This window comes from Zootoca vivipara, chromosome 5 (assembly GCF_965207765.1).
Source record: "Zootoca vivipara chromosome 5, rZooViv2.hap1.1, whole genome shotgun sequence".
In the NCBI taxonomy this organism is placed as follows: domain Eukaryota; kingdom Metazoa; phylum Chordata; class Lepidosauria; order Squamata; family Lacertidae; genus Zootoca; species Zootoca vivipara.
The window spans coordinates 75,303,110-75,328,130 of NC_142588.1; the positions used below are offsets into that span (position 1 = coordinate 75,303,110).

Sequence of the window (25,021 nt, forward strand, 5' to 3'; positions counted from 1 at the left end):
GCTGCCCTCTGAAGACATTACATAAATTTTATAGCCAGGATAAATTCACAATTGTTTTAATGTCAAACATGTTTTCAGACCATAAAATGTCAAATAATGAAACCAATTTCTTCTTCAGTGTAAGCAATTTTTTGCCAATAGAGCATATGCCAAAGTGATTGTTCAAAACTTTCGGTTGTTTGCTTAGTCAGGCATGGCCAAACTTGGCCCTCCACCTGTTTTGGGACTACAGCTCCCATCATCCCTAGCTAACAGGAGCAGTGGTCAGGGATGATGGGAATTGTAGCCCCAAAACAGCTGGAGGGCCAGGTTTGGTCATGGCTGGCTTAGATCTACCAAATGTATGATCTACCAACATACATATACAGGTCTCCCACTCCTAGACCTGTGGCACTGGAATAGCCTGCTGTCTGGGGTGGCAAGTGGAGTCTGTGCGGTTAGGGTGCAAGTCTGTGGGCAAAAGCTAGGAAACGAAAAATTCTGCATCAACAACTGCTCTCATTCATATGGCAGCTTTGATCCTTTGCTACTGAAGCTGCTCTGGATGCTCTGGTAAGGCCATCCCACTACCATTGGGAAATTAGCAAGTCACTGTAGAACTGAAAACAGCAGTACTCTTCTGGAACCCATAACACCTGAGTTTCTTTTAAAGGTTATCCTAAATACAGGGAGCTGCCTTATACCAAGGACTATCTAGTTCAGTGTTGTCTAAATTGATTGGCAGTGGCTCTCCAGGGTTTCAGATTGAGTTTCTTCCAGCTGTACCAGGAAATGCTAGGGATTGAACCTGGGACCTTCTGCATGTAAATCAGATGTTCTACCATTGAGCTGTGGCCCTTCCTTCCAAAAACAACAGTAATTCACTAAACACAACTTGTGGATTTGGTGCTTGGCTATACATCATCATCATCATCATCATCATCATTATTGCAGTCATGGGCAGCAGAAACAGCTCACTGTTCAGCTCCTTGTGCTTAATATTTGGCTTGACGCACCATAAGTTGTGGCTTGATCTCCCACTATTTAAGTAACATATAAATAGTTGCCCAGGAATTATATATTGATATAAATTCAATTACTTAAAAAACCTACAAATAGCAACATGCAATAAGTAATATAAGAAATAACACATAACCAAATATTTCAGAGATTAGAATCCAGTGAAGCCACAAACCAAACCTTGGCTTGTAGTAACAGCAATCTTCAAGGAAATAATAGGAATAAATGTATAAAAAGTCCACATGGCTACAGAGAACAAATTTCATGGTTCTTTTTTACAGTAGTGGAAACATAGGAAGTAGACACATCATGTTCTCTAGATAAGTGCTGTGAAGTTACATTTGAGTGGAACACTTAACATTCAAATTTCTGCATGGTGTTTATATTATTTGAGGACTTTATATTTTCACTGTGAATAAAATAGCATAGAAAATATGCAACATTTTATAGAAAACATGACTTCATCTCCATTTGGATCTGTTTATCATAAAAATCTTGAATGCGTTAGCAGTTCAGTTTATATGGTTCATGAATACTTTGCACCTTCTATATTTTCATCTTTACACAGAAGCAGTACAATGGGTATATTGCTTGAACTAGAGGTGTGCAAAAAATTCAATCTGTTTCACTGTGCCATTCATATTCATTACAACTTTGATATAAATTCATTACAATTTCATTAGTTTCGTAATTCAAATTCAACTTTGCTGCATTAGCTATCTTTGCTATACATTGTGGGGGGGAAATGGTAACTACGGTACCATTTTTTTCGGTGGGGGAGGACAGTGCGCAGAAACAATATAGCATCTGGAGCATGGGAAGGGGTGGGTGGCAGCTGCCAGGAGTAGCTACTTGTTCCTGTTGCCACTCAAGGTAGCTAATCTCCCATGCCCATCCCAAATGGTACAAATAAGCAAGGAATGGGCTCCATTCAGTTTAAGCTTTCCTTTATTCAAAATGAATTCATAGTCCTAGATTCCTTTTGGTTCAGTTCCTTGTAATGTAGTCAATGAAATAGGTTGGTTTGTAATCTGTATTGTGGTAGGTTATTCATTTATCTTCCATTCTCTCTCTCTCTCTCTCTCTCTCTCTCAATTTCTCCTGGCAATAACAGCATATGTATGATTTTCAGAGAAAGAGACAGGTCATGACTCTGGCATGAGATTCTGTAGGATGTTCTAATTATCTCAGTACAGCAGCATATAATTGTTTGGTTATGAAGCCACTTGAAGACCTCTTAGCCTTTCAGATATTATACTGTGATAAATTATGTTTTGCTCTGTTCCATTTTAGGTTCTTTAAAGAGCTTGAAGCAAGGCATCAGAATAATATCTTCATAGATGATATCAGTGATATTGTGGAAAAGCATACTGCATCAACCTTTGACCCTTATGTGAAATATTGCACAAATGAAGTCTACCAGCAGCGAACACTCCAGAAACTACTGTAAGTAATTGAAGTTGCTATTTATATCATGAGTATACAATCTTCTTTTTATCCTGATGAGCCCATTTCCTTCTGTAAAATCTTCCAGTGGGGCCACATGGGTGTGGTGAGTAGAGCCAAAGGCAAAGCAACAAATGTAAATTTTATGTTTCTACTACTGTATTGGGTAATTCCAAGACAAGTAAAGAAGCATTGTAAGAGTCCAACGGCATATTCCAGATAGGCAAAAACACTCAAGGCTGCCGAAAGGTAGGGCAAGTAAAGAGTATAGCCTCGGGAGAGTCCCAGGGACCATATACAGTCAAACCTTGGTTCCCAAACGCCTTAGTTGCTGAACAAATCGTCTCCCAAACACCACAAACCCAGAAGTAAGTGTTCTGGTTTGCAAACGTTTTTCAGAAGCCAAGCGTCCGACGTGGCTTCCGCTTGAGTGCAGGAAGCTCCTGCAGCCAATCGGAAGCCATGCCTTGGATTTCGAGCAGTTTCAGGAGTTGAACGGATTAAGTTCGAGAACCAAGGTACCACTGTATAGAATTCTGGAGGACCTCGTTTCCACCTGGGCCTGAAGTTCCCTATCCCTGATAAATGAAATAGCCCTTTTAACATTATTCAAATGTTTGCAACTTAAAAGGACAAGGTCTGAATTAGGCAATTAATTATTCATAATTCATAGTTTCTTAATATGTTCTGGTTCATTCAGCAGAACTCGCGGAGGGAGGTGGGCTGCACTAGCTGCAGGGATCTTGATTTTGCTCAAATCCTGCATTTAATGTTATTACTGGAGATTTGAGATCTCTCTCTCTCTCTTAGGCACAGAAAAGCATCGGCACAGTTTCTGGAAAAGTACCTGGCAAAGAAACAAACAAAAAATTCATAGGATTCATAAGTAACTTCTAAATTAATTCTCTCTTTAAAATTATTGTTTTTGGTTAGGGCTACAAATCCAGCATTCAAGGAAGTCTTGTCGCGGATTGAGTCCCAAGAAGAATGCAGAAACTTACCTATGATTTCTTTCCTCATTCTCCCAATGCAGAGGGTCACGCGACTTCCACTGCTGATGGATGTAAGAGCGGCATATTTCAAACTGTATATCTGTATTTAAAGTTGGTTTTAGAAACCATGCTTTGGCTGCTGCCACCACCGTTTTAGCTCAGTTGATTGCTTCGTTGTTAAGAAAAAGCCTAGGTTTTCCTATTCATTTTTGGCATGAGTGTCCATTGTACCGGGTGCCCCGATTTGGAAATTGTTAACACCTCATGTCTGCTCAGGCATGTGATTGCTGGTCTAAGGGAGACTTTCTGCTGGGCAGCCTAGGTCCCATCAACCTCTCTGGGATTTAGGTATGTTAGCTGTGTGTTGGATTGCAGTCATTGTTTTCCCTGCACTCTTGCTAGCAATGGGCCTTACTTCTCTCCCTGTATTTGATGTTTCTTTAATGAAGGATGACTATCAATAGTTACTTGTCATGATAGTCATAACTCTATGCTCAGATGCACCATGCTTCTCAATACCAGTTGGGAACAACAGCGGGACAGGATTGTTGCCTGCTTGAGGGCTTCCAATAGGCATCTGGTTGTCTACTGTGGGAAACAAGATGGCGGCCTAGATAGGCCTTTGGCCTCATCCAGCAAAATTCTTTTTATGCTAGGACTGTTATTTTTATTATTATTATTATGGGAATATCATTACAGTGGTACCTCGGGTTAGAAACACCTTGGGTTACAAACACTTTGGGTTACAAGCTCCGCTAACCCGGAAGTAGTACCTCAGGTTAAGAACTTTACCTCAGGATGAGAACAGAAATCGTGCAGTGGCAGCGGGAGGCCCCATTAGCTAAAGTGGTACCTCAGGTTAAGAACGGTTTCAGGTTAAGAACAGACCTCCGGAACGAATTAAGTTCGTAACCAGAGGTACCACTGTATTTACTTGTAAAATACTGAAGCAATGGCTTCTATAGCTGAACGTCGCAAAACAATTCTCAGTTTAAGAGGGGAACTTATATGAAAGAAGTTTTCATAACAGTTTCAAGTAAAAAATAGTCCATTTTAAACCAGTTGTCATATGTCTAAAGTAATGCTCCATCAACTAGGATGTAATTAGGAGAAAGCACTAATTTACTTCTGTGAAAGCACTCTGTTAAGAACTTATGTAAAAGGCAGTCAAATTTAAGAAATCTAAAATATAGTACTTAGTCATCTTAATTGCTAACATTCCCTTTTTTAAATAAATTGCTACACATCAGGGTTTCAGCCTTAACACATGATGCTAAAAAAATGTTTCTTTGAGAGGAGTTTCCCAAAATAAATCCTCATCCAGATACTTTTTGTACAGTATTTAAATTTGACTGCATATAGCAAACAGAAAGAGCTGAAATTTGTATTTGTTTAGAAGAAGAGGAACATCTCCAACAGGTACCAGAATAAGACACTTGTCTGACATAGTAGGAGGGAGTTCAGGTAGGTGCTGCTACACTGAAGGCCTGATTCTGACATCAGAACTGTATATGGATTTGCATACCTGTACCAGCACCTTGAACTTAGCTCAGAAGCTATTTAGCAGCCTATGCAATAATTTCAGCTTTGGCATAATTGTGATGGCAATACATTAAACTTTTAAAAGGATCAAGTGTTTCACAAAGTTGATACCCTGTTTACTTCAAAAACTTTACTACTGTCCCTGCTTAACGATAGAGGAAAAATCTAAACTGCAAAGGTCTGAGTGGCTCAGTAGGAGGTGGATTTCCTGCCTCCATAACTCTCTATACCAATCAGCACTAGGTCTGTTATTCATGGAGACCTTTTTGTTGTAATTAATTTTGCTCGGGTCTGTGTGCCAGCAATTCAGGAATCATTATTCTCTGAACTACATTCTGCCTGTAAAAGCAACATACTGCAAGGGAACTGTTTAATATAGCGTTTTGGCTTCTCTCACAAAAAAACATACTACGTCCCCCTTGTCATTAGAAACATATCAGTGCAGGATGTTTGCTTTGGTTCTGCTTTGTTTTCATAGCTTGCTTATGAAAGCAAGTCTACAAAATGTTGATGTAACAATCAGACCCCTTCTCAGAAAGAAAATTTTTTGAATTACATTTGCTATCTCAGAAGTTCAGAATCGTAAATATATTGGTGCTTCACTAATGAAATACTTGGAATCAGTTTATTGTTAGAGTTGGCATGGGATGATGGGAAGGAGCCATTTCCATCTTGGAAGTAGAAAGGAAGGGAGGGAAGTGTGTTAAGTATAACTGAAAATGGGGTCTGGGGGACTTCTTCCTGGTTAGAGTTTGAACATAAGAGTCAGAACATGAGAGTTTGCTGGATCAGGCCAATGGCACATCTAGTTAAGCATCCTGTTCTCACAGCGGCCATCCATATGCTTGTGAGAAGTCTGCAAGCAGGACATGAGCACAAGGGTACCCTGTCCCACCTGCAATTCCCAACAGGTAGTATTCAGAGGCATTGGAAGTATTTGAGGATTTTTGGATGGGTCCCATCTGGACCCAGTGATTTGCCAACTTTTCTTTTCTCCATTAGGCCTAGAGCTTAATCTGTTGTCACCACTAGGTGCCTCAGACTCCCTTCCTGCAGAAGTTAGTTCAGGCACTGGGATAGGCACTGTATCCTTCATTGTGAAGACAGATGTGAAGAGTTCATTCAGCTTTTCTGCAGTTCTCCTTTAGTACCACCTTTGACTCCCTTGTCACCCAGGGGTCCAGAAGGTAATCCTTCCCTCTCATCGAGAGCTAGCATCAAGTATTGAAACTGGGTTTCAAATGGTAACTCCTGGAAAGAAATAACAACATACCTCGCCATGTTCCCATTGGTGCTGGTGGTGGTATATTTTGATTCTTGATAACAGATATTGGGATATCTTTGGCCCTCAGTGTGTTGCTGAACTTCAACTCCCAGTAGCAGGTATGACCAATGGTCAGGAGTGATGGGAGTTGCACTTCAGCAACATCTGGAGGGCGAGAAATTCCCCACACATGCCCTGCAATATTGAACTTTTCAGCTTTGTGCAAATGCAATAAGAAATGCCACAGCATTGTGAACCTTAATTTACACCCCTCTAAATTGCCTTACTCCTTGTTTCAGACTATTTGCCAGAAAACGCCCAAAGAGTCACCAAAATACGAAGCTTGCAAACGAGCTTTAAAAGAAGTAAGCAAGGTAGGTTTAGATCCTCTGTTCTGTATCCATTGTCCAAACTTTCTGATGTTTTGGCTGAAGCCCAATCATGCACACACTTACTTGAAGTAAGACTTGCTGAATTCCTTGGACCACAACACCTACGTGCATTCCATGCAACTACATTTCCATCAGAATAGCATGAGACAATTCTATTAATGGGTGGTGTGTTTTTTAAAGCCCATTACAAAGCTGGAAATGGAGAACAACAGGGCTTTTGGTGTAAATAATTTTTAACATAGGTTTATTTATGGCTGCAATTCTTAACTAAATCAGTATGCCATTGTTTTAATGCCAGTGGCCTGAATCTTTAATGTTCTGAACTGTGCTTAACCTGGGATAATTGAGACTTGTCTGTCCCAGTTGTTCTGGAGAAAGAACAATGCTCAAGGCTCGTATCTAAAACTCATTCAGCAAAAGCCACCGTTCCACATATTTTGGTACCTGGCTAATTTCCACCATCAGTGGATCTTGAGCCACTTTCATGCAGGCCTCAGAGCCACAGCATGCTGTGTGTCTTGTCATTTGCCTTTACTAGTGTGACTAGGATTTGTCACAGCTTTTCGATTGGACCAGCGCCCGCACCAGAAACTCCTTGCATGCTGAATAAATGTAGCAGAGAGAAAAGTTCAGTCGGGAGGATGCAGGAAGGAAATTTTCCTTCCTCTGAATGAAAATAGCCAGAAGAGGTGTTTAAATAAAATTAGAAACTGATATTAAAGGTTAACATTGCTAATTGTAATTAGTATGATTTTAAGCAAACTCAGAACGAAAAGGAAGAGGAAAAGAGTGAGAGGCTTTTTTAGTGGGTAGGAAATGTAAAGAATGAGGGGGAGAGAAATGTGCACTGCTTTGGGGGGGGGAATAGGGTTCAAGTTGAGTACGAAAGAATGGGAGATGTTGCAGAAGATGGGTAGAAATTTTTAGAGGAAAAACACTTTCCATTGAGGCTGAGTCACAGTACCTCCAGAGCAAATGTATGTACTCAGTGGGATGAAGGAGAAGGCTGGTGAAGAATTTGGCAATTTCCAATGATGGGTTTAATATCAACAGAATATGATATCAGTAATTGCCAGCTGATTTTTTCCAAACTGCCTTGATCTGCCACCATTTTGTGGCTGTTTTAAGCTCAACAACTTTGATCCGCCCCAGGTGCCAGTGTGGGTTGCTGCATCGCGGAAAGGAGGTGTGGTTTCTCTCCTGCAAGCTGTGTTTTGCCAAATATACCAGGGTACTCACTATTAGGAAGTATATGAGTGAATTTATAGAGCCTCAGCTATATTACCTTCTTAAAGGTAAAGGGACCCCGACCGTTAGGTCCAGTCGCGGACGACTCTGGGGTTGCAGCGTTCATCTCACTTTACTGGCCGAGGGAGCCAGCGTTTGTCTGCAGACAGCTTCTGGGTCATGAGGCTAGCATGACAAAGCTGCTTCTGGTGAACCAGAGCAGCGCATGGAAACACTGTTTACCTTCCTGCCAGTGTGGTACCTATTTATCTACTTGCACTTTGACGTGCTTTCAAACTGCTAGGTGGGCAGGAGCTGGGACTGAGCAACGGGAGCTCACCCCGTCGCAGGGATTCGAACCGCTGACCTTCTGATCAGCAAGCCCTAGGCTCTGTGGTTTAGACCACAGTGCCACCCTCATCCCTTCTTACGTTACCTTCTTACGAGCACCCAAAATATGGTGGATTCCAACAGCTGTAAAGAAGAGCTTCCTTCCATGCAGCCTGACTTTTACATATGTTCTAATTGTGATCTTGCTATTGCCTTGCAATTATCTCCAGTGTTGCCATGTAATCCCCTGTCCAGTGATTCACCTTTCATCCCCTTATTTCCTCTACTTTATTTTTCCTCAACCTTATTTTTCCTCATTCATATATGGCCTGAGCAAATACCCCACAGCTTCCCCCACCCTGCCCCGTTTACGCCCTTCCCATTTTGCTTGTGGATCAAGGAGTAAGAACAGTGGGTGAAGACTTTCGGATAGTTAATTGTTTATTACAACAACAAAATCAGCAAAACATTAAGAAAGAAAAGAAAATAGAAACATCAGAATATAAACACATCAGAAGGGCTGGGCTTTTATGTTTTGGATAAATGCATTCCAACTTTTTAAAGTTGGACTTTACCTAAGGCTGTGTGCATTCTGGACTACACTTAAGTTGTTAATATGCAGGCAAATTTCCACTTTTTAAAACAGTGAGATTTAGAAAGGAAAAAGCAAAAAATAATGGTACAGGGGTGGGGGGAGAAATGTGGAAATTGGTTAATTCAGGTATGGTTATTGAGGGACAAGATTTGCATGCTGATGTTGCAAGGTAATATTATGCAGGCAATATTGTGAGAGTTAACTGTGAGGACAGCAGAGTGATGTGCATAAAATTCAGGCCAGGAAAGAGGAGAAGAAATTCCATTTTCCTTGCCTAGTACTGCTTCACCCTGTGAGGTTGTCACTAAATTATCACTGATAAGCCTGGCTTTTATCTTTGGCTCATAAAAAATGCTTCTGGTGGCTTGCTAACAGTTTGCCAAATGGTTCTCAGGCAGAATATACCCTTAGGGCCTTTTTAAAAAGTCTTTATCTTCATCTTCTCCAAATTACTCATTACTTGCACTGAATTCATTGGCTACTAGGGAGAAAATAGCTTAATATGCCTCCTACACACAAAATCGCTAGAAATAGAAATTGCTAACGTAACTGCTTTCTATCGCAGAAGCTCCAGGTGGATTCTTTCTCCCCTAAAAATGGGGTAGGGTAGGTCTGCAAAGCCATAATAGGGACGTATATAGAAATCACTTGCTTTATTGCAGTTGTAGCGAGTATTAGCAAGGGGAATAGTGCTCACCATCAATATCTTTCTTAATGATGCTTTTTATGGAACTACGTATATCTGGGAAATGGTGTGAGTCGATAGCCTACACTATTGTGGTTCAGGAGTTTTGATCATTGCTTTAGAGGGGGAAAGAACGAGAGGAAAAATATTACAGGCTTCCCATCCCCCCTCCCAAAAAGTTTTCTGTTCCTCACCATGATTTATAAAAGTATTTGCATACTGCCAACTTGTGTAAAATATCAAGGATATCGAGCAAATACGCACAATAAAGCACCATAAAAACAATACAAATTAATCATTAAAATGTCACACTATTCAAGAAATTTAAACAACAGCATAGGCCTGTTGGCATAAAAAGGTCTTCAGGAGACACCAGTGGTATTGCAAGCTTTAGTTAAAGGTCCAATATTAATTACAAAACTTGATTAGGCACCTTTATTTTTAAAAGGTATCACTGTCTTGGTTCATATGTAATTCTAAGCCAGGCATCCCCAAACTCGGCTCTCCAGATGTTTTGGGACTACAACTCCCATCACCCCTAGCTAACAGGACCAGTGGTCGGGGATGATGGGAATTGTAGTCCCAAAACAACTGGAGGGCCAAGTTTGGGGATGCCTGTTCTAAACAATAAAGGCAATATTGGGCAAGCCTTTGGTTCATGTTCTTCCAGTTACTTTGTGGCTGCACTGGAAAAGGAGAGCAGAGGGGAAAGTATCCACTTCCATTTTTAAACTAATGGCTGGCTGTTGCTTCATCTGATAAGGACAGGCCAGTTAGTTTAAAACAGGAGTAGCCTGTGGGCCAAACCTGGCCTTCTAGGCCTTCCCATTTGGCTCATGAGGTCATTTTGGTCTACCCAACCACCCTACATCTGACATCATACATGATTGCAGATGCAGTGTGGGTAAGTGGGTGGGGGCTTCAAAAGAACAAGCAGGAGCCTAAAGCGGGGTCCTGATTTTTTCCTTTGCTAGTTTTTTTTAAACAACAACAACAATGATTCCTCTTCAGATGCAATGAAAAAATCTGGTTTGCTTAAATGAGTGTTTCCCAAACTTGGGTCTCCAGCAGTTTTTTTTTTGGACTACAAATCCCATCATCCTGCTAGCTAGGGATGACGGGAGGTGTAGTCCACAAACAGCTGGAAACACTGATTTGAACCAAGGATCAATGCTTCCAGTCTCCTTTTCATGCTTGCAGATGATGGGGGGGGGAATATGTGACCCTGAGACTCTTTCTCGTAGTTTAACATATTAAAATTTAGCGTTACGTATGAACCAGACTACTTGGCTTTGTTACCTGCTTTGTTACCTTCTTTTAAACCTTACTGATTTCTGAAAGTTCTAGTTACAGGTAGGTAGCCATGTTGGTCTGCCGTAGTCGAAACAAAATAAAAAAAATTCCTTCTAGTAGCACCTTAGAGACCAACTAAGTTTGTCATTGGTATGAGTTTTCGTGTGCATGCACACTTCTTCAGATACACTGAAACAGAAAACACCAGACCCTTATATATAGTGAGAGAGTGGGGAGGGGTATTACTCAGAAGGGTGGTGGGAATGGGTGATTGGCTGATAGGTCCGTTTTTCCCATTGCAAGAGTGTCTGAGCAGTAGATAAAAGAATAAATTAACGTCACAGAACAAAGAATGAAATGATGAATACTTGAGTCAAGCTCTGGGTGTATGGAACACATTGATGCCAACTCTGGTTTCTGTCTTTCCTTGAAATGTCCCACATTTTGTGTCCAAATGTTTACCTGCTATTCTTTATACTAGGACTGAGGATAGAATTACATGTTATGAGACAAATAGTCTGTCTTGTAATGCTAAGGTGTTGGCTTGCTGGGGGGGGGTGCTGGTGCTTGTAGGGGGAAATCAGCAAGTGGGAGAGGTTAAAACTGTCCATAATTTCTTCTTGGAAAATGTCCTAGGCTGTTTTTTTCACAGCTGTGCTTTGAGACTGGAAGTAAGCCTGTTTGAAGGCTGAAAACAGCCCAGGGAGCATATTTCTAGAGAAGAACCACCCAGTCCTGGTCAAATATTGTTCCCTACAAATTACTACCCCATATTCTGGTTTAGAAAACATGTTTACCAAGGTGACACATAATCAGGCTTCTAAGTTTTGCATAGAACACATAAAGGAGTTGTGGTTTGTGAGTGAAGAGGCAAAGGGAATTGTGCATTGGTAGGCGTGGCTATACCCCGGTGTTTTCAAAATTGATGTGAACAGCATTTTTAAAAAATGAAATATAAATTGTTTGCAGAAAAGGCTAATTTATGATAAGTTATCTGTAAAGTAAGTGCCTTTCAGATCCCTTTGACCACCCCTTTGCTTTCCGCTGTTCTGAATCTCTGAAAAATAGTGCACTATAAGGAGAAGCAAGAAAGCTTAATGGATATAAATAACATTGGTTGAATGAAATGTCTTCTTTCCCAGTTGGTTCGCCTCTGCAATGAAGGCGCTCGAACAATGGAAAGGACAGAAATGATGTACACAATCAACTCCCAGCTGGAATTCAAAATCAAGGTGTGATATTTTCCTTCATACTTCTGTTGTGCAAACTTTAACCTTTGCTTCGTTTTAATGATGGGCTGTCACAGCTAGAGCAAACAGTTTATTATCTGGGGAATTAGAGGTTGTTGATAGGAAGTGGTGGTACTTGAAGCATGCAGAACAAGGGTCTTAACTGCTGGTGGAAGTCTAGTTGCTCAAACCCAGCAGGAAAATTATGGTTGGTTTTTTTTAACACATACATTACCTTACCTGAACATTTGTCTCAGATAATCATATACTGTAATTCCTATTCAGTGTAATATAAAGAGTTCTGGAAATAATTGTTTTCTCTTTCTGCATGTTTGTTTTTTGCTAGCTAAGGAACTTTAATGTGTGTTTAAAACAACACACACACAAAATGCCAGGAGCTTGTACAGTGATACAACTGCAAAATCTGTTTAATTGTAATTAGTTTGGGCAGACATACAGCAATAACCAATGTCAGTCATATTCAGACTCATTGAAATAATTGGACTTAAGTCTACTCAAAGTAGACCATCTGAAATCGACTCAGTTGGATATCACTCGTAACCCATATCAGTGGGTACTGCTGCCCAGACTGTTTCCTAACATTGGTTAAAATTCTAAATATGCAGAGAAACCAGGATGTAGCTCAGTGAGCTAACAGTGGTAAAGACTTGTTTGTCAACTTTCAAGCAGTGAGGCTGAATAGAAAGGGAACCTATTTGCATCATGTTTGCTCCATGCAGCTCCAACACTTAAATGATAGTTAAGGCAAACCTGTTTTGCACAGCTAAAAGTTGCTGCAATGGCATAACTGTTTAGTTGGGATACTGCCCATACTCTTTGGATTTTTTTTCTAAATACATACATTTTCTGTTCAAAATCAGAAATGCTCATATAGAAGAAAACTTTGAGACATTTACTAATCATGGACAAATGAAAACACTCACTTAGGAGTGGTTTTTTTTTTAACTTTTTAATGTTATTAGATATTTATTTCTTTTTACAATTTGCAACCTGCCACAAAGCGCCCCAAAGCCCTCAGGGCTGGTTTGCATTACGATGGTGCCTTTTGTTCTTAATGTAAACCATATTGCATGATTTATAAATTGCTTGATCTAATTGTGGTATTTGAAAAGCTGAAGTGACTACTTATTTCAGGAATTATTTTAGAGCATTCCTCCTTTCCTTTTGTATTCAGAACTCTAGGTTTGGAAGGAGCTCAGAGTTTATTATAAATGAGCACGCATCTCTCTGGGGGAGAGGGACAAACATACCAGAAAATCTTACTAGGGGCTTAATTGCAATTTCCTTACTTTGTAGCCATTTCCATTGGTTTCTTCTTCCCGATGGCTAGTGAAAAGAGGTGAATTGATAGCGTATGTGGAAGACACTGGGCTTTTCTCTAAAAGGACTTCTAAGCAACAAGTGTACTTCTTCCTCTTCAATGATGTCCTCATCATCACAAAAAAGAAAAGGTAAGAACTGCACTGGATACATGAGTGTTTTGCACTGGACATATAGATAACAACAGATAAATAGTTGCCTGCTCTCCCTCTTTTAGATAGGGATTTAGGGCACATTGTTCAAGGGAGTAAATGTCTGTGCAATACTTGAAAGACACATGGCTACTCATGCATGTTCCTTTGTACATCTTTTTCAGAGAGGGACTGAAGTGAGTCAAATGCTGTTTCTCCCATATCAAATCGTATTGACTACTTGATGTCTTCTTGTGCCTCCTGTTTAGCCATGAAGGGCCAGTCATGACTTTTGATAGCTTTTATCACCACAAAGGGAGGCTCTTAGAGCCTCTCTTGTTTGAAATTTTGTCAGTTCACCACTTCATTTTTAATTAGTCATAAACTTTGAAAAGTTTGGACTCCTCAACATTTCTAGAAAAGATACTCTACTACAATACTGGAGAGCTCTTCTGCTCTCCTTTACAACATTTTATGTACTTAATCAGTCTGTGCATTTAACTGGACTTACAGGTGTAAGCTTCAGACAGTGATGGTGATTGGATGTAAAATTAATCCAGCCATAGATTGCTAGTACATGCCAGAATTGTCTTGTAGATAGGGCCACTTTTAGCACTGGGATAATAACTGTGTGTACATTTTAAAGAAGAAGATTGCAAATTCTTTGCATACCATATAACATCATTAAAAGAATTAGATGTAACTCTTAACATTGAGCAAGCAAGCTGAAAGGCATTCAAGCAATGAGATTTACTCAGGTTTAGTACTAAGCATCTATAAGCAGATAAAATGCAGCATTAGACATACTTTGATGGTTCTTTATGCTTGTGTTTCTTGAACTGTGGGTCATGATTTGTTCATGGGTGGGTTGTGAAATGAAGAATTTCTTTCTTTCTTTCTTTCTTCTTTCTTTAGATCAACAGCACAACAACCCTATTGCAGGACCCCTTTAACAGAGAGGCTTCATCAAGAATAAAAAAAATACAACACAAACTTGCTCAGTCATAGCTGCCAAGTCTCCCGTTGAAAAAATGTGGGATCAGCAGTGGCGCGGCACCGGAAGTCGCTTCTACGCATGTCCGGACATGCATAGAAGCAACTTCCGGTGCCGCCCGATTTCTGGTGCCCAGGCATGGGCAGAGTGACACCCGAAATGGAGCCTCCCTGGTAGGTAGGAAATCCGAGGGATTTCCAGGATTTTTTTCTATTCAGGATAACAACGGGAAACGGATTAAAATCCGGGGGTTTCCCGCGAAAAACAGGAGACTTGGCAGCTATGGCTCAGTGTCATCTACTAATGCGATAGGGGCTCTAAAGGTGTAGTTAGTTTATAAATGGGGTCTTGAAAGGCTGAGTTGGTTTACAGGCAGGTTCCATTTCAAAATGTTTGAGAAGTACCACTTCAATTGTTGTTAGCGTTGGAGGTTGGCGCATTGTTGTATTTGTGTCTTACTTCAATGGGGTATTTTATTTGTATTAGTTGAGTCTTTGGAATTGCGTAAAATGCACATTCATGCTGCAAATCTGTTTATGTCTGTTCCTAAATAAGGCCACAGAGGAAAGATGGCGGGTTTTCTTTAATTTATTAAAGTCATTAATTTAACACACATTTTTTTATAGTTACGTAAATATGGGATGGCTCTGAGACTCATTGTGATTTCATATTTTTAGGCTGCACTACCAAAGTGGGGAAAGCAGAGGGAGCTGGAAGCTATTTTGATGCCACATCCTTTGAGAACATTGGGAGGGAACTTCACTATGCTAGCTCCAAGGTTGACATAATTATCTCCCTGATTTGGGGCATTCCAGGGAAATGATCCACTGTTGGCCTGCCCCCCTTCTTGGTTCTACTGACATTGGCGCCACAATGCCAATAGGTCGATGGAGGTTTTCACAGCAGCTGGAAGAAAGCGTCTTTGAGGTTGGACCTCTCTCTGTGTCTTGAGAGACACAGAGAGCAATCTGATGCTTCCTTTTGCCCCTGGGATGCCCTCTCAGGGACCCTAAGGCTCCAGGGTTAGAGACCTGTAGCAATTAGATGCAGTTAGCTACTTACCTAGAGTGAATAGCAATTGATTCATGTCAGGAAAGTGAGTGGCATCATCTCTCACTTGCCACACTTAACAGAAGGTATCCCGATTGCCAAGGGGGCAAGACAGGGATGTCCCTTGTCGCCGCTATTATTTATATTAGCTCTGGAAGTACTCCTACAAAACATTAGGAAAGACAAAAAAAATAAAAGGAATTGTGATTAGGGAGAACTCCAATATATTAGCAAAATGGTTCTATATTTTTTCTTGCATATTTTGTACACCACATTTTTTTTGGTAAATATTAAGTGGGCTATAAATGTTCTTCAATAATGATTTTAAAAGAACCAGAACACAAGAGCAGCATCCTTAAAAGGGTTCTAAAATAAACCTTGGAAGCTAATAATCGGGGTAGGGGCATAATTCCATGGCGAAGGTTATGTTGGGCAGAGAGCTACGCAAATGCAGAATCATATTTTCCAGAGGAATGTAGGTGAAGAATCCTGCTGTGAAGTATGAACATACTTCTTTCGACCTGGTTCGCTATGTATTCCCCCACCCCCCCAATGTACTCAGTTATAGTTTGTCTATTTTACAGCAGGTTTTTTTTTTACAATCATTCAGGCTTCTCTGCATCCTCATTAACAGCAAGACAGATACCTGTCAAATTGGTTCACACACATTTAAGGAAGGGATACATTTTTTTTGACGCTATGGTTATTAAATATTCTTACTTCACGGCCTGCAATCCCCTCGGGATACCACTAAAATTCTCTCTCTGTCTAGTGGCTTGTCAGTTCCTGAGATAATCCTGGCAATGGAATGCAGCTGGACTTCTGAAATGTGAAGCCAGCCAAAGGTCAAATAATACTTTGGAATGTTACCTGTCCACAGTTACCAGCTAAAACTGAACTTCTGCTACACTCGCCAGGGAGAGATTTGAAATAATTAAAAAGCCCTTTCCCAATTAAAACAATGCCTGGATTTCTAAAACAGTTTTACTTGCCAGGTTGACAGAGCAACAAAGAATAATACTTTTAAATAATAATCTGTCGCGAAAATGCATTTCAGATCCTTGCATTTATTGATGAAAGAGCTTCCCAACAAACAGGAAACGATAAATAAAAGGGAAAGGTGTTTTATTTGAGAAGCTGTTCTTCCATTCTTTGGCATGTGTGCGGATAAAAACTGGAATATAAGGAGCACATCAGAATGCAAGTCTTTAGTTTCAGTGAAGTGGAATATTTTTCTCCTCCCTGAATTCATTCTCATTCCATATCCATTTTCATACAACATCTGCTAGTCATCTTCTCCAGAGGTACTCCCATAATAGTGGTTATTGAGAGGGGTGGGAGTAGGGAGTTGGCATTGATTATATAGATATATTTGTTTACATTGCATACACTGTCTAACTCCACCCTCTGAAAACCAGGCCCTCTCATTCCAAAGGAAATCTACTTTCTTCAGAAAAAAAATAACTATTTGAATGCAGTTTTATCCAGATCATTTTTCTTGTTATGGATAATCAGCGAATCTCTATATTGGAAGTAATGCAGTTTGATTTACAGTATGATCAATTACAGGGAGGGTGGATGGGGTGAACCACACAATAAGTGTTTGAAGCTACCATACCTTTAAGACTTTGGGGAAATCTTGGGTATGTTAGAAGGGAATAAAAATCAATGGGTTTCATTTTATGTTGTTGAACAGTTGACTATAATTAACAACTAATGGACATGGAAGAGCTGCACATACATTATCTAATTTTGCCTTTTTGGACAATATATCTCTGACTTTAGTGATCAATATGCCACATTAAACTGTAGAGGGAAAGATTATGGGATAGTTACTTAGTCTATAAGATGTATTGAGACTGCGTGGTTCAGGTTTGTGTGTCCTTATGTATTTATATTGCTGATGATTTCTTAGAGCCAATTTACAATATTCTATGGCAAAACGCAAGACTAGATATAAGTCACAGGTGGAAGACCATGTGAACGGCTAGTATTATCTCTGTATGGGAATAATCATTGCAGTTGTCTGTAACGAAGCCAGTACATTTGCCAATTGGTACATAAAGCCGGCAAGGCTGTGCATCCCTTAATCCAATAAGAGCTTCATTCTTTCGTTGTCTTCTTGAATTTTACTGTCCATTTTGAAGTTGCTTCATCTCTTTCATCCACAAGTTCCAGTAAGAGATGAATAAGGACACTTATGTCGGACATTGCCATGTAGCAAGTTCTGCATTGGTGTAAAAATAGACTATTATAGTTCAGCTCTTGTCTACGCTGGTTAAAAAGAAGCTTTATCAAAAGCATTTCTTCATATTTGTTTCAGTTCAGCTTCATGGCATTACACATCCTGTTGTGTATGTGTGAGTTCATAGTTCTGGAGATGAACATCCTGTTCCCCACTGTAGTCTGAGGGTCTTTTCCAGGGATCTTCAGTCTCCCCCAAGTGAAAAAACACACACAGCAAAAACAAAATTCTTCAACTTGCAGTGCTAAATTTGTCTGCCACCAAGCTTGAACACAACTTTTCTATCACATACAGTGGTGCCTCGGGTTACAAACTTAATTCATTCTGGAGGTCCGTTCTTAACCTGAAACTGTTCTTAACCTGAGGTACTATTTCTGGGTTAGCAGAGTCTGTAACCTGAAGCGTCTGTAACCTGAAGCATCTGTAACCCGAGGTACCACTGTATTTGGTAGGAGCTTTTGAGAAGCCACCTCTTCTGCCACCTAGATCTATAGCTGCAGACATGTTTTCATGCACATACTTTGTGAGCTGTGTCAGGTTTGCTGATGGAGTCTCATCGTAGAAGATGGGAGAAATTACATAAATTATAATAATGGTATTCCATAAAGAATGAGGTCTTCATCCCCAGCCAAAACTACTAATGAATCTGTGCAAGGACTTTTGCTAGCACAGTGCGCCTTCCCACAGCATGTCCCTGAGCTCCCCAAATTGACTTTGAGGGGATTTGGAGAACCCTCAGAACAGCACGCCGGGGGGGGGGGGAGGGGGAAGCAGGATCACTCCATTTGGCAACCTGAAATGCTTGCACTGATGGAACAGCTAAATCTGTTCTGGGAGTTCCTCCAACTCCCTGGAGCAGATTTGGAAAGGGAATGTACATGGGGAGGAAATTGAAATCTTTTTGCGCTGGACTAGATGACCCTTGGGGATCCCTTCCAGTTCTGGAATTCAATGAGTCTAACAAGATGAATGCTTTGGATACCATACCCAGTGAATTTAAGTAAAGGCACTGCATTGGCTTTAATAAGTTTCCTCTGAGTTTGATATTGCCGATATTCCCTATACAGTGGTTACGAACGCTTCAGGTTACGAGCTCCGCTAACCCAGAAATAGCTGCTCCTGGTTGCGAACTTTGCCCCAGGATGCGAACGGAAATCGCTTGCCAGAGGGAGGCCCCATTAGCAAGAGCGCACCTCAGGATAAGAACGCTTTCAGCTTATGAACGGACCTCTGGAACGAATTAAGTTCATAACCAGAGGTACCACTGTATACATTCATTCAGAAGTAAGCCCCACTGAATTCAGTGAAACTTCTCTGTAGATGTATAGCAGGGTTTCCCAAACTTGGGTCTCCAGCTGTTTTGAGACTACAACTCCCATCACCCCTAGCTAGCAGGACCAGTGGTAAGGGATGATGGGAATTGTACTCCAAGAACAATTGGAAACACAAGTTTGGGAAACCCTGATTTGGCTTTTCAGTATTCAGCTGTCTGTGAGAGCGTAGTAAGAAAGGAATGTTGCTTCTCCTGTATCTGGAATTATGAATTCTGCTTTGAGTATAAGAAAGATTATAATTATGTATTTGTTTTAAGACATTTACACATCATATTAGATTTCTGGGCAGTAAAGGTAAAGGGGCCCCTGACCATCAGGTCTAGTCGTGTCCGACTCTGGGGTTGCGGCGCTCATCTCGCTCTATAGGCCGAGGGAGCCAGCGTTTGTCCGCAGACACCTTCTGGGTCATGTGGCCAGCATGACAAAGTTGCTTCTGGTGAACCAGAGCAGCACACAGAAACGCCGTTTACCTTCCTGCCGGAGCGGTCCCTATTTATCTACTTGCACTTTGATGTGCTTTCGAACTGCTAGGTGGGCAGGAGTTGGGACCGAGCAACGGGAGCTCACCCCGTTGCAGGGATTCGAACCGCCGACCTTCTGATCAGCAAGCCCTAGACTCTGTGGTTTAACCCACAGCGCCACCCTTATGCAAGCATAAAACAAACAATATAATAAACACACATGCATGGAAAAGCCATGGATAAAGTCTCAAGAAAGAATCACAACTCCTTAACTAGTTAAAATGACTGGAAAAATAAATAATGTTTTTGCCTAGTGGCTAAATGATAGCAATGTTCTGGCCAGACAAATCTTCCTTGGGAGGGCATTCTATATCTGCTTTCTGCCCCCTGGTTGAAAAAGCCCTTCTCCCTTTGTATAATGATTATCTCACCTCAAATGGAAGAGGCACATGGAGAGTAGAATAAAATAATCACTTAGGAAAACCTGCGGTTCATTCCCCCCTTTTTTCTTTTTACATTTGCTTAGTCTCATCCTTTCCTACAATTAAAACAAAGTTAGACAAACCTTTGACACCAAAAGAACATCAAATACATGTAAACTTCATCATTGAATGTATTCCCCCCCACCCCAGGGCTTAAGCATTAACTTCATTTGTCTTCTTGACAAGCAGGTGCTTTGTAAATATTCAAACGAGTGTATTCCTTCTTCCTTTACTGAAAGGCTGAAAATGTCTGAATAATTATGTGCAATGGACTGTAATCTGAAATTTGCTTTATTGCAGAACATGACTTCCTGGTGCATTTAGTAGCATTTTGACTCTAAGCAATTGTCTATTTCTTCTACCTGCTTTTTGTATTTGCAGTGAAGAGAGCTACAATGTCACAGACTATTCCTTAAGGGATCAACTGTTAGTTGAACAGTGTGACAGCGAAGAGCTGAATTCCTCTCCTGTAAAAAACAGCACACCTATTCTTTACTCTCGGCAGACTTCTGCAAATCACCTCTTCAGATTAACTGTCTTAAACAACCATGCAGGAGAGAAGATTGAACTCCTGCTGGGAACTGAAACTCAGTAAGTAAATAACACATTTTTCTCCATCTGTCTTTCACTTCAGTTCATCTATATATTTGACTGGAACGTATAGTTATTCTATTATTCTCTTTAAAGATTCTGCTGGCCTTTGTCTAGGAAATGTAAAATAGGTAGTAAAATATGCCTGAATTTTCATTGGCCAGAAAAACCACAAATTTCAGTGGACCTCAGTGTCTGGGCTGAAAGATGGGGGTGGAGACGCTCCTTCAGGTATACACGTCTTAGGCCATTTAGGGCTTTCAAGGTCAGCACCAACACTTTGAATTGTGCTCAGAAACATAAATGTCAGATAGTGGCCCAGTTTGCATGTTACATTAAGCCATAGTTTAAAACAAACTATGGTTTGATAGTTGAGCAGGTGGCTTCCACTGCTCAAGTTCCCAGGATGCTCTGCTCCCGCTCTTATATGTGGGTGTGCAGGAAATGAAAGCAGCCATGGTCTGACTTTTCATGTCACCAGAGCTCAGATTTGTAGTTTGTTTCCTCCAAACAAACCCTGAGTGGTAAGTTGAGAACAAACCTTGGTTACCACTTGCCGTTTGTTTGGAGGAAACAAACCAAGGACCCAGGTTTGGGCAACAAGAAAGACTTGAGTCAGGAACGGGGGGGGGGGGGGCATTGTGGGAATAATTGAGTAGCATGCACCAGCACACTGCTTGTTCACATTTAGCCATGGTTTATTTTAAACTTTGGTTTAATGTAGCATGCAGACAAGGCAGCTGTTGATAACCAACCAGTAAAGTGTCATCCATATTTTTGGCTTCGGTAGTCATTAGGATGCTTATGATTGTTTTTGTAATGCAGAGGTTTTTCATAACGAGCTTGCCAATGCCAGTGAAATGTTAAAGCAAGAAGGAAGAAAGGCAGAAAGAAACATTTTCAAAGGAGAAGTAGGAATGTGGAGAACCTGACTTGCAGTGGGGAAGGGAATCTTGTGGCATGTTAATGCATAGCTGCCAAGTTTTCCCTTTTCTCGCGAGGAAGCCTATTCAGCATAAGGGAAAATCCCTGTAAAAAAGGGATAACTTGGCAGCTATGGTTAATGCAGTGTTCAATTTATATGAAAGAGCCCAGGACTCCATTCTTTTAGATGAAAAATAGGTTCGGTGGAGAGACAGTAAGGGGCTCAAGTGAGCCATTGTGGCTGAAAAAGGATTTGAATGTAGTTTATCCAGTTCAAGTCTATCTCACAAAATGCATGCCTAAGCCAAGGTGATGTTTCTGGACAGTAACTCCCATCATCCTTGATCATTGGTCCTGCTGAATGGGGGTTTATGGGAGTTGGAGTCCATCAATATCTGGAGGACAGTGTTAAACTATTCATGTAGAGATTTCAGAAGCATAATTCCACACATCAGCACTGTGCAGAAACTACATCTCAGGCCAGAATGGCTCTTTGAACTCAGCATTTCAGTCCAAAAAAAAAAACTGCAAGAAAAGGAAGTAGATAGTGGGGAATCTCTTGAGGCCTTTACAGAATCAGATGCTGGAAGTGTGGGGGAGACTCTTGATTGCTAGCAACTGTTCAGTGGTGTTGTGTTTTCATCTGCAATCAAGGCATTCAGTGGTTAGTGGCACCTATTATTATCTTTAATACTTATTTTTAATCATTTACGTTTGCATTTTTAAAGTCACACAAGATGAAACAGCTGGAAGTCATGTTATGGAACTGTTTACATTGATGAGGGAACCTAACCATTCCTAGGGAGGCCCAGAAAGTGGAGATGAATATACATAGTTGGGGTTTTGTTTGGGGTTTTTTGGGTTGTTGTTTTTTACTGTGTGGTTTGGTCCCACATCCTCTCCATATGTGAAATGTGTGGGTGGCTTCTACTAAGTATCCAAAAGGAGAGGCAGGGGAGAGAAGTCTTCAAATTTTGGTCAGTTTCACATTAAATACTAATAAGCTCAAGTCTGAGAGTTATTTCTCTTCACACGAGATCTATCACGTGTGAATTTACTTGAACATGGAATATCTCTGTTGTGAAATTGTCATAGAACAGGCATCCCCAAACTTCGGCCCTCCAGATGTTTTGGACTACAATTCCCATCTTCCCCGACCACTTGTCCTGTTAGCTAGGGATCATGGGAGTTTTAGGCCAAAACATCTGGAGGGCCGCAGTTTGGGGATGCCTGTCAAAGAAGAGCAAACTCAGGTGAGATGTACGTGTGTGTGTGTGTGTGTGTGTGTGTGTGATGATCTGAAGCAATGGGAGTTCTGAGCTTTGTTCAGCTCATCAGAATGCAGTGCCAGTATGCAGACCAATGATATCATTTGTGAGGCTTTCATACTTGGGAAAGGAAGAGCTTGGTTATGCCTAGGTCAATTTAAATTAACTTTTGTGTTAACCAATATATGCGTCACATCTTCTATCTCTTACGTTGATACCTTGAATATTAATTGAATATCTTCTTATTTCCCTTTCTGGCTGTCTCAGCTGCCCAGGGCTTTTTTAGGAGGAAGGGTTGGGGGGGAATCTAATAAGCATTGGTGTAACTGTTGAGACCTTGATTGACCCAACCCTTTACATTCATTGTCTTATGCAGATGCACTTAAAAGAAAATATCCTTTCTGATCCCATTTGGTTATCACCCCTTTGCTCATTGAGGGAAATCGTTTTTGAAATGGTGTGGCATTTCGGTGTGGGGTGAATAATGAAAGCTCAGAGTGATTTTACCCACACACACAGCCCAAAAAACCCCAAACCAAACAATGATGTCTTGAAATTTGAGTAACACAACAAGCAAGTTAAATGGTTACTGAGAAAAAGCTTTTTTCTCAAATGAAAACTTTTTATTATTAAATTTATATATTGCTCTATACCCGCAGGTCTCAGGGCAGTTCACAGGATAAAATCACAATATAAAAACACAGAATACACAATCAAAATAAAAACAAGAACAATCCAATAAACCCTCCCCCCACATTTTAAAATAAAACTAGGTTTTATTGAGTAGCTAATAATAAAAAGCAAATAAAAAAAACAGAGGGAAATACATCCCACTAACTTACATACATCCCCTGAGATCTATGGGTATAGAGTGGTATACAAATTTAATTAATCAACGACGACAATGGCAATCCTAGACTAGACCGTTTGCCCAACCAAGCCAATAGCTATCGGTTTACATTCTTGACAGTTCAGCTTGACAGAAACTGGTCATAAGAATGTGGGTCCTGCAGCAGTTTGAATTTCTGGTTCTGTTCTGCTCCATGTAAAGATCCCCCACATAGACCCAGTTTAAGCAATGACATTATTGTATTGCTAAAAATTGTAACATGTACAGGATTTTGTTATTGCTGTTCTGGGGCTTTGTTATTTGCAATTTATTTCATTTTAGCTAAGCGCTGTAGTTCATGTAGTCAATACTGGATTTGATGAAACCATGGAAACTGTCTAGCAAAATTTGATACAGCCTGGGGGGAAACTCTGGAGTTCAGGAGGAAGAGGGTCAGGCTTTTTCTTCTAGCCAGGTTTCAAAGATTGTTCAGTTGTAGACGATAGCCACAAGAAACATCTTTTTTTTGCTCTGGTGCAAACTCAAGAAAATTCCTTGGGATGCCATAAGCATCCCGCAAAACTCAAAAGATTATATCTGTCTCCATGGAAACTGTGGTGTTAAGGGGGGTTATCCACACAATGGCCCATATGCAGTCTTGCCCAATATGTTTTACAGTACAGTGGTACCTCTGATTAAGAACTTAATTCTTAACCTGAAACTGTTCTCAACCTGAAGCACCACTTTAGCTAATGGGGCCTCCGCCGTGCTGCCGGAGCACGATTTCTGTTCTCATCCTGAAGCAAAGTTCTTAACCCGAGGTACTATTTCTGGGTTAGCGGAGTCTGTAACCTGAAGCGTTTGTAACCCGAGGTACCACTGTATCTTTCTTTCCAGAAATTAAAATAGCCCTGAAATTTCTTGTTGTACTTCTTTCTTATAACATTAAACCACTTATATACTGCAACAATATTAGAATAGCAAGTGTCTTCCTTCAGTTGAAAAAAGGAATTTGTTGCAAGAAGAAAAGTTATCTCACAAGCCTTGGTTCCATTTGATAACTACCCAGAGTTTTTAAGCCAGGGGGGGATGCAAGTGTTTGCATGCGATGGGGGTGAGCTCCTGTTGCTCTGCCCCAGCTCCTGCTGGTCTCATCTTTCCTTCCTTTCAGTCATTTTTTTCTTTATATACTGAAACTTTGTATGACTTGATAGCTCGTTTTTGAATAGTTTGCTGGATTCATTCATACCCTTTCCGGTCTGAAAAATGAACCTCAAGCTGTCTTACATGCATCATAAACCACCATAGATATATAACTGGGATTCCAGGCTTTTAAAAGCGGCTATAACTTTCCTGAAAAGGTATTCTCCTGTTGAA

The 25,021-nt window shown here is 40.6% G+C and overlaps 1 protein-coding gene across 3 annotated transcripts in view; it reads left to right on the forward strand.

Annotated features, from left to right (window-relative positions):
- Positions 1–25,021, forward strand: part of ARHGEF26 (Rho guanine nucleotide exchange factor 26) — a 70,946-nt gene that overhangs the window by 39,925 nt on the left and 6,000 nt on the right. For all 3 annotated transcript variants that reach the window (XM_035134044.3, XM_035134046.3, XM_035134045.3), the window contains exons 7-12: positions 2,293–2,445; positions 3,379–3,508; positions 6,543–6,617; positions 11,908–11,997; positions 13,312–13,466; positions 20,414–20,623. In XM_035134044.3, coding sequence (XP_034989935.1) covers positions 2,293–2,445; positions 3,379–3,508; positions 6,543–6,617; positions 11,908–11,997; positions 13,312–13,466; positions 20,414–20,623 — 813 coding nt within the window. The remainder of the gene's footprint in view (positions 1–2,292; positions 2,446–3,378; positions 3,509–6,542; positions 6,618–11,907; positions 11,998–13,311; positions 13,467–20,413; positions 20,624–25,021) is intronic.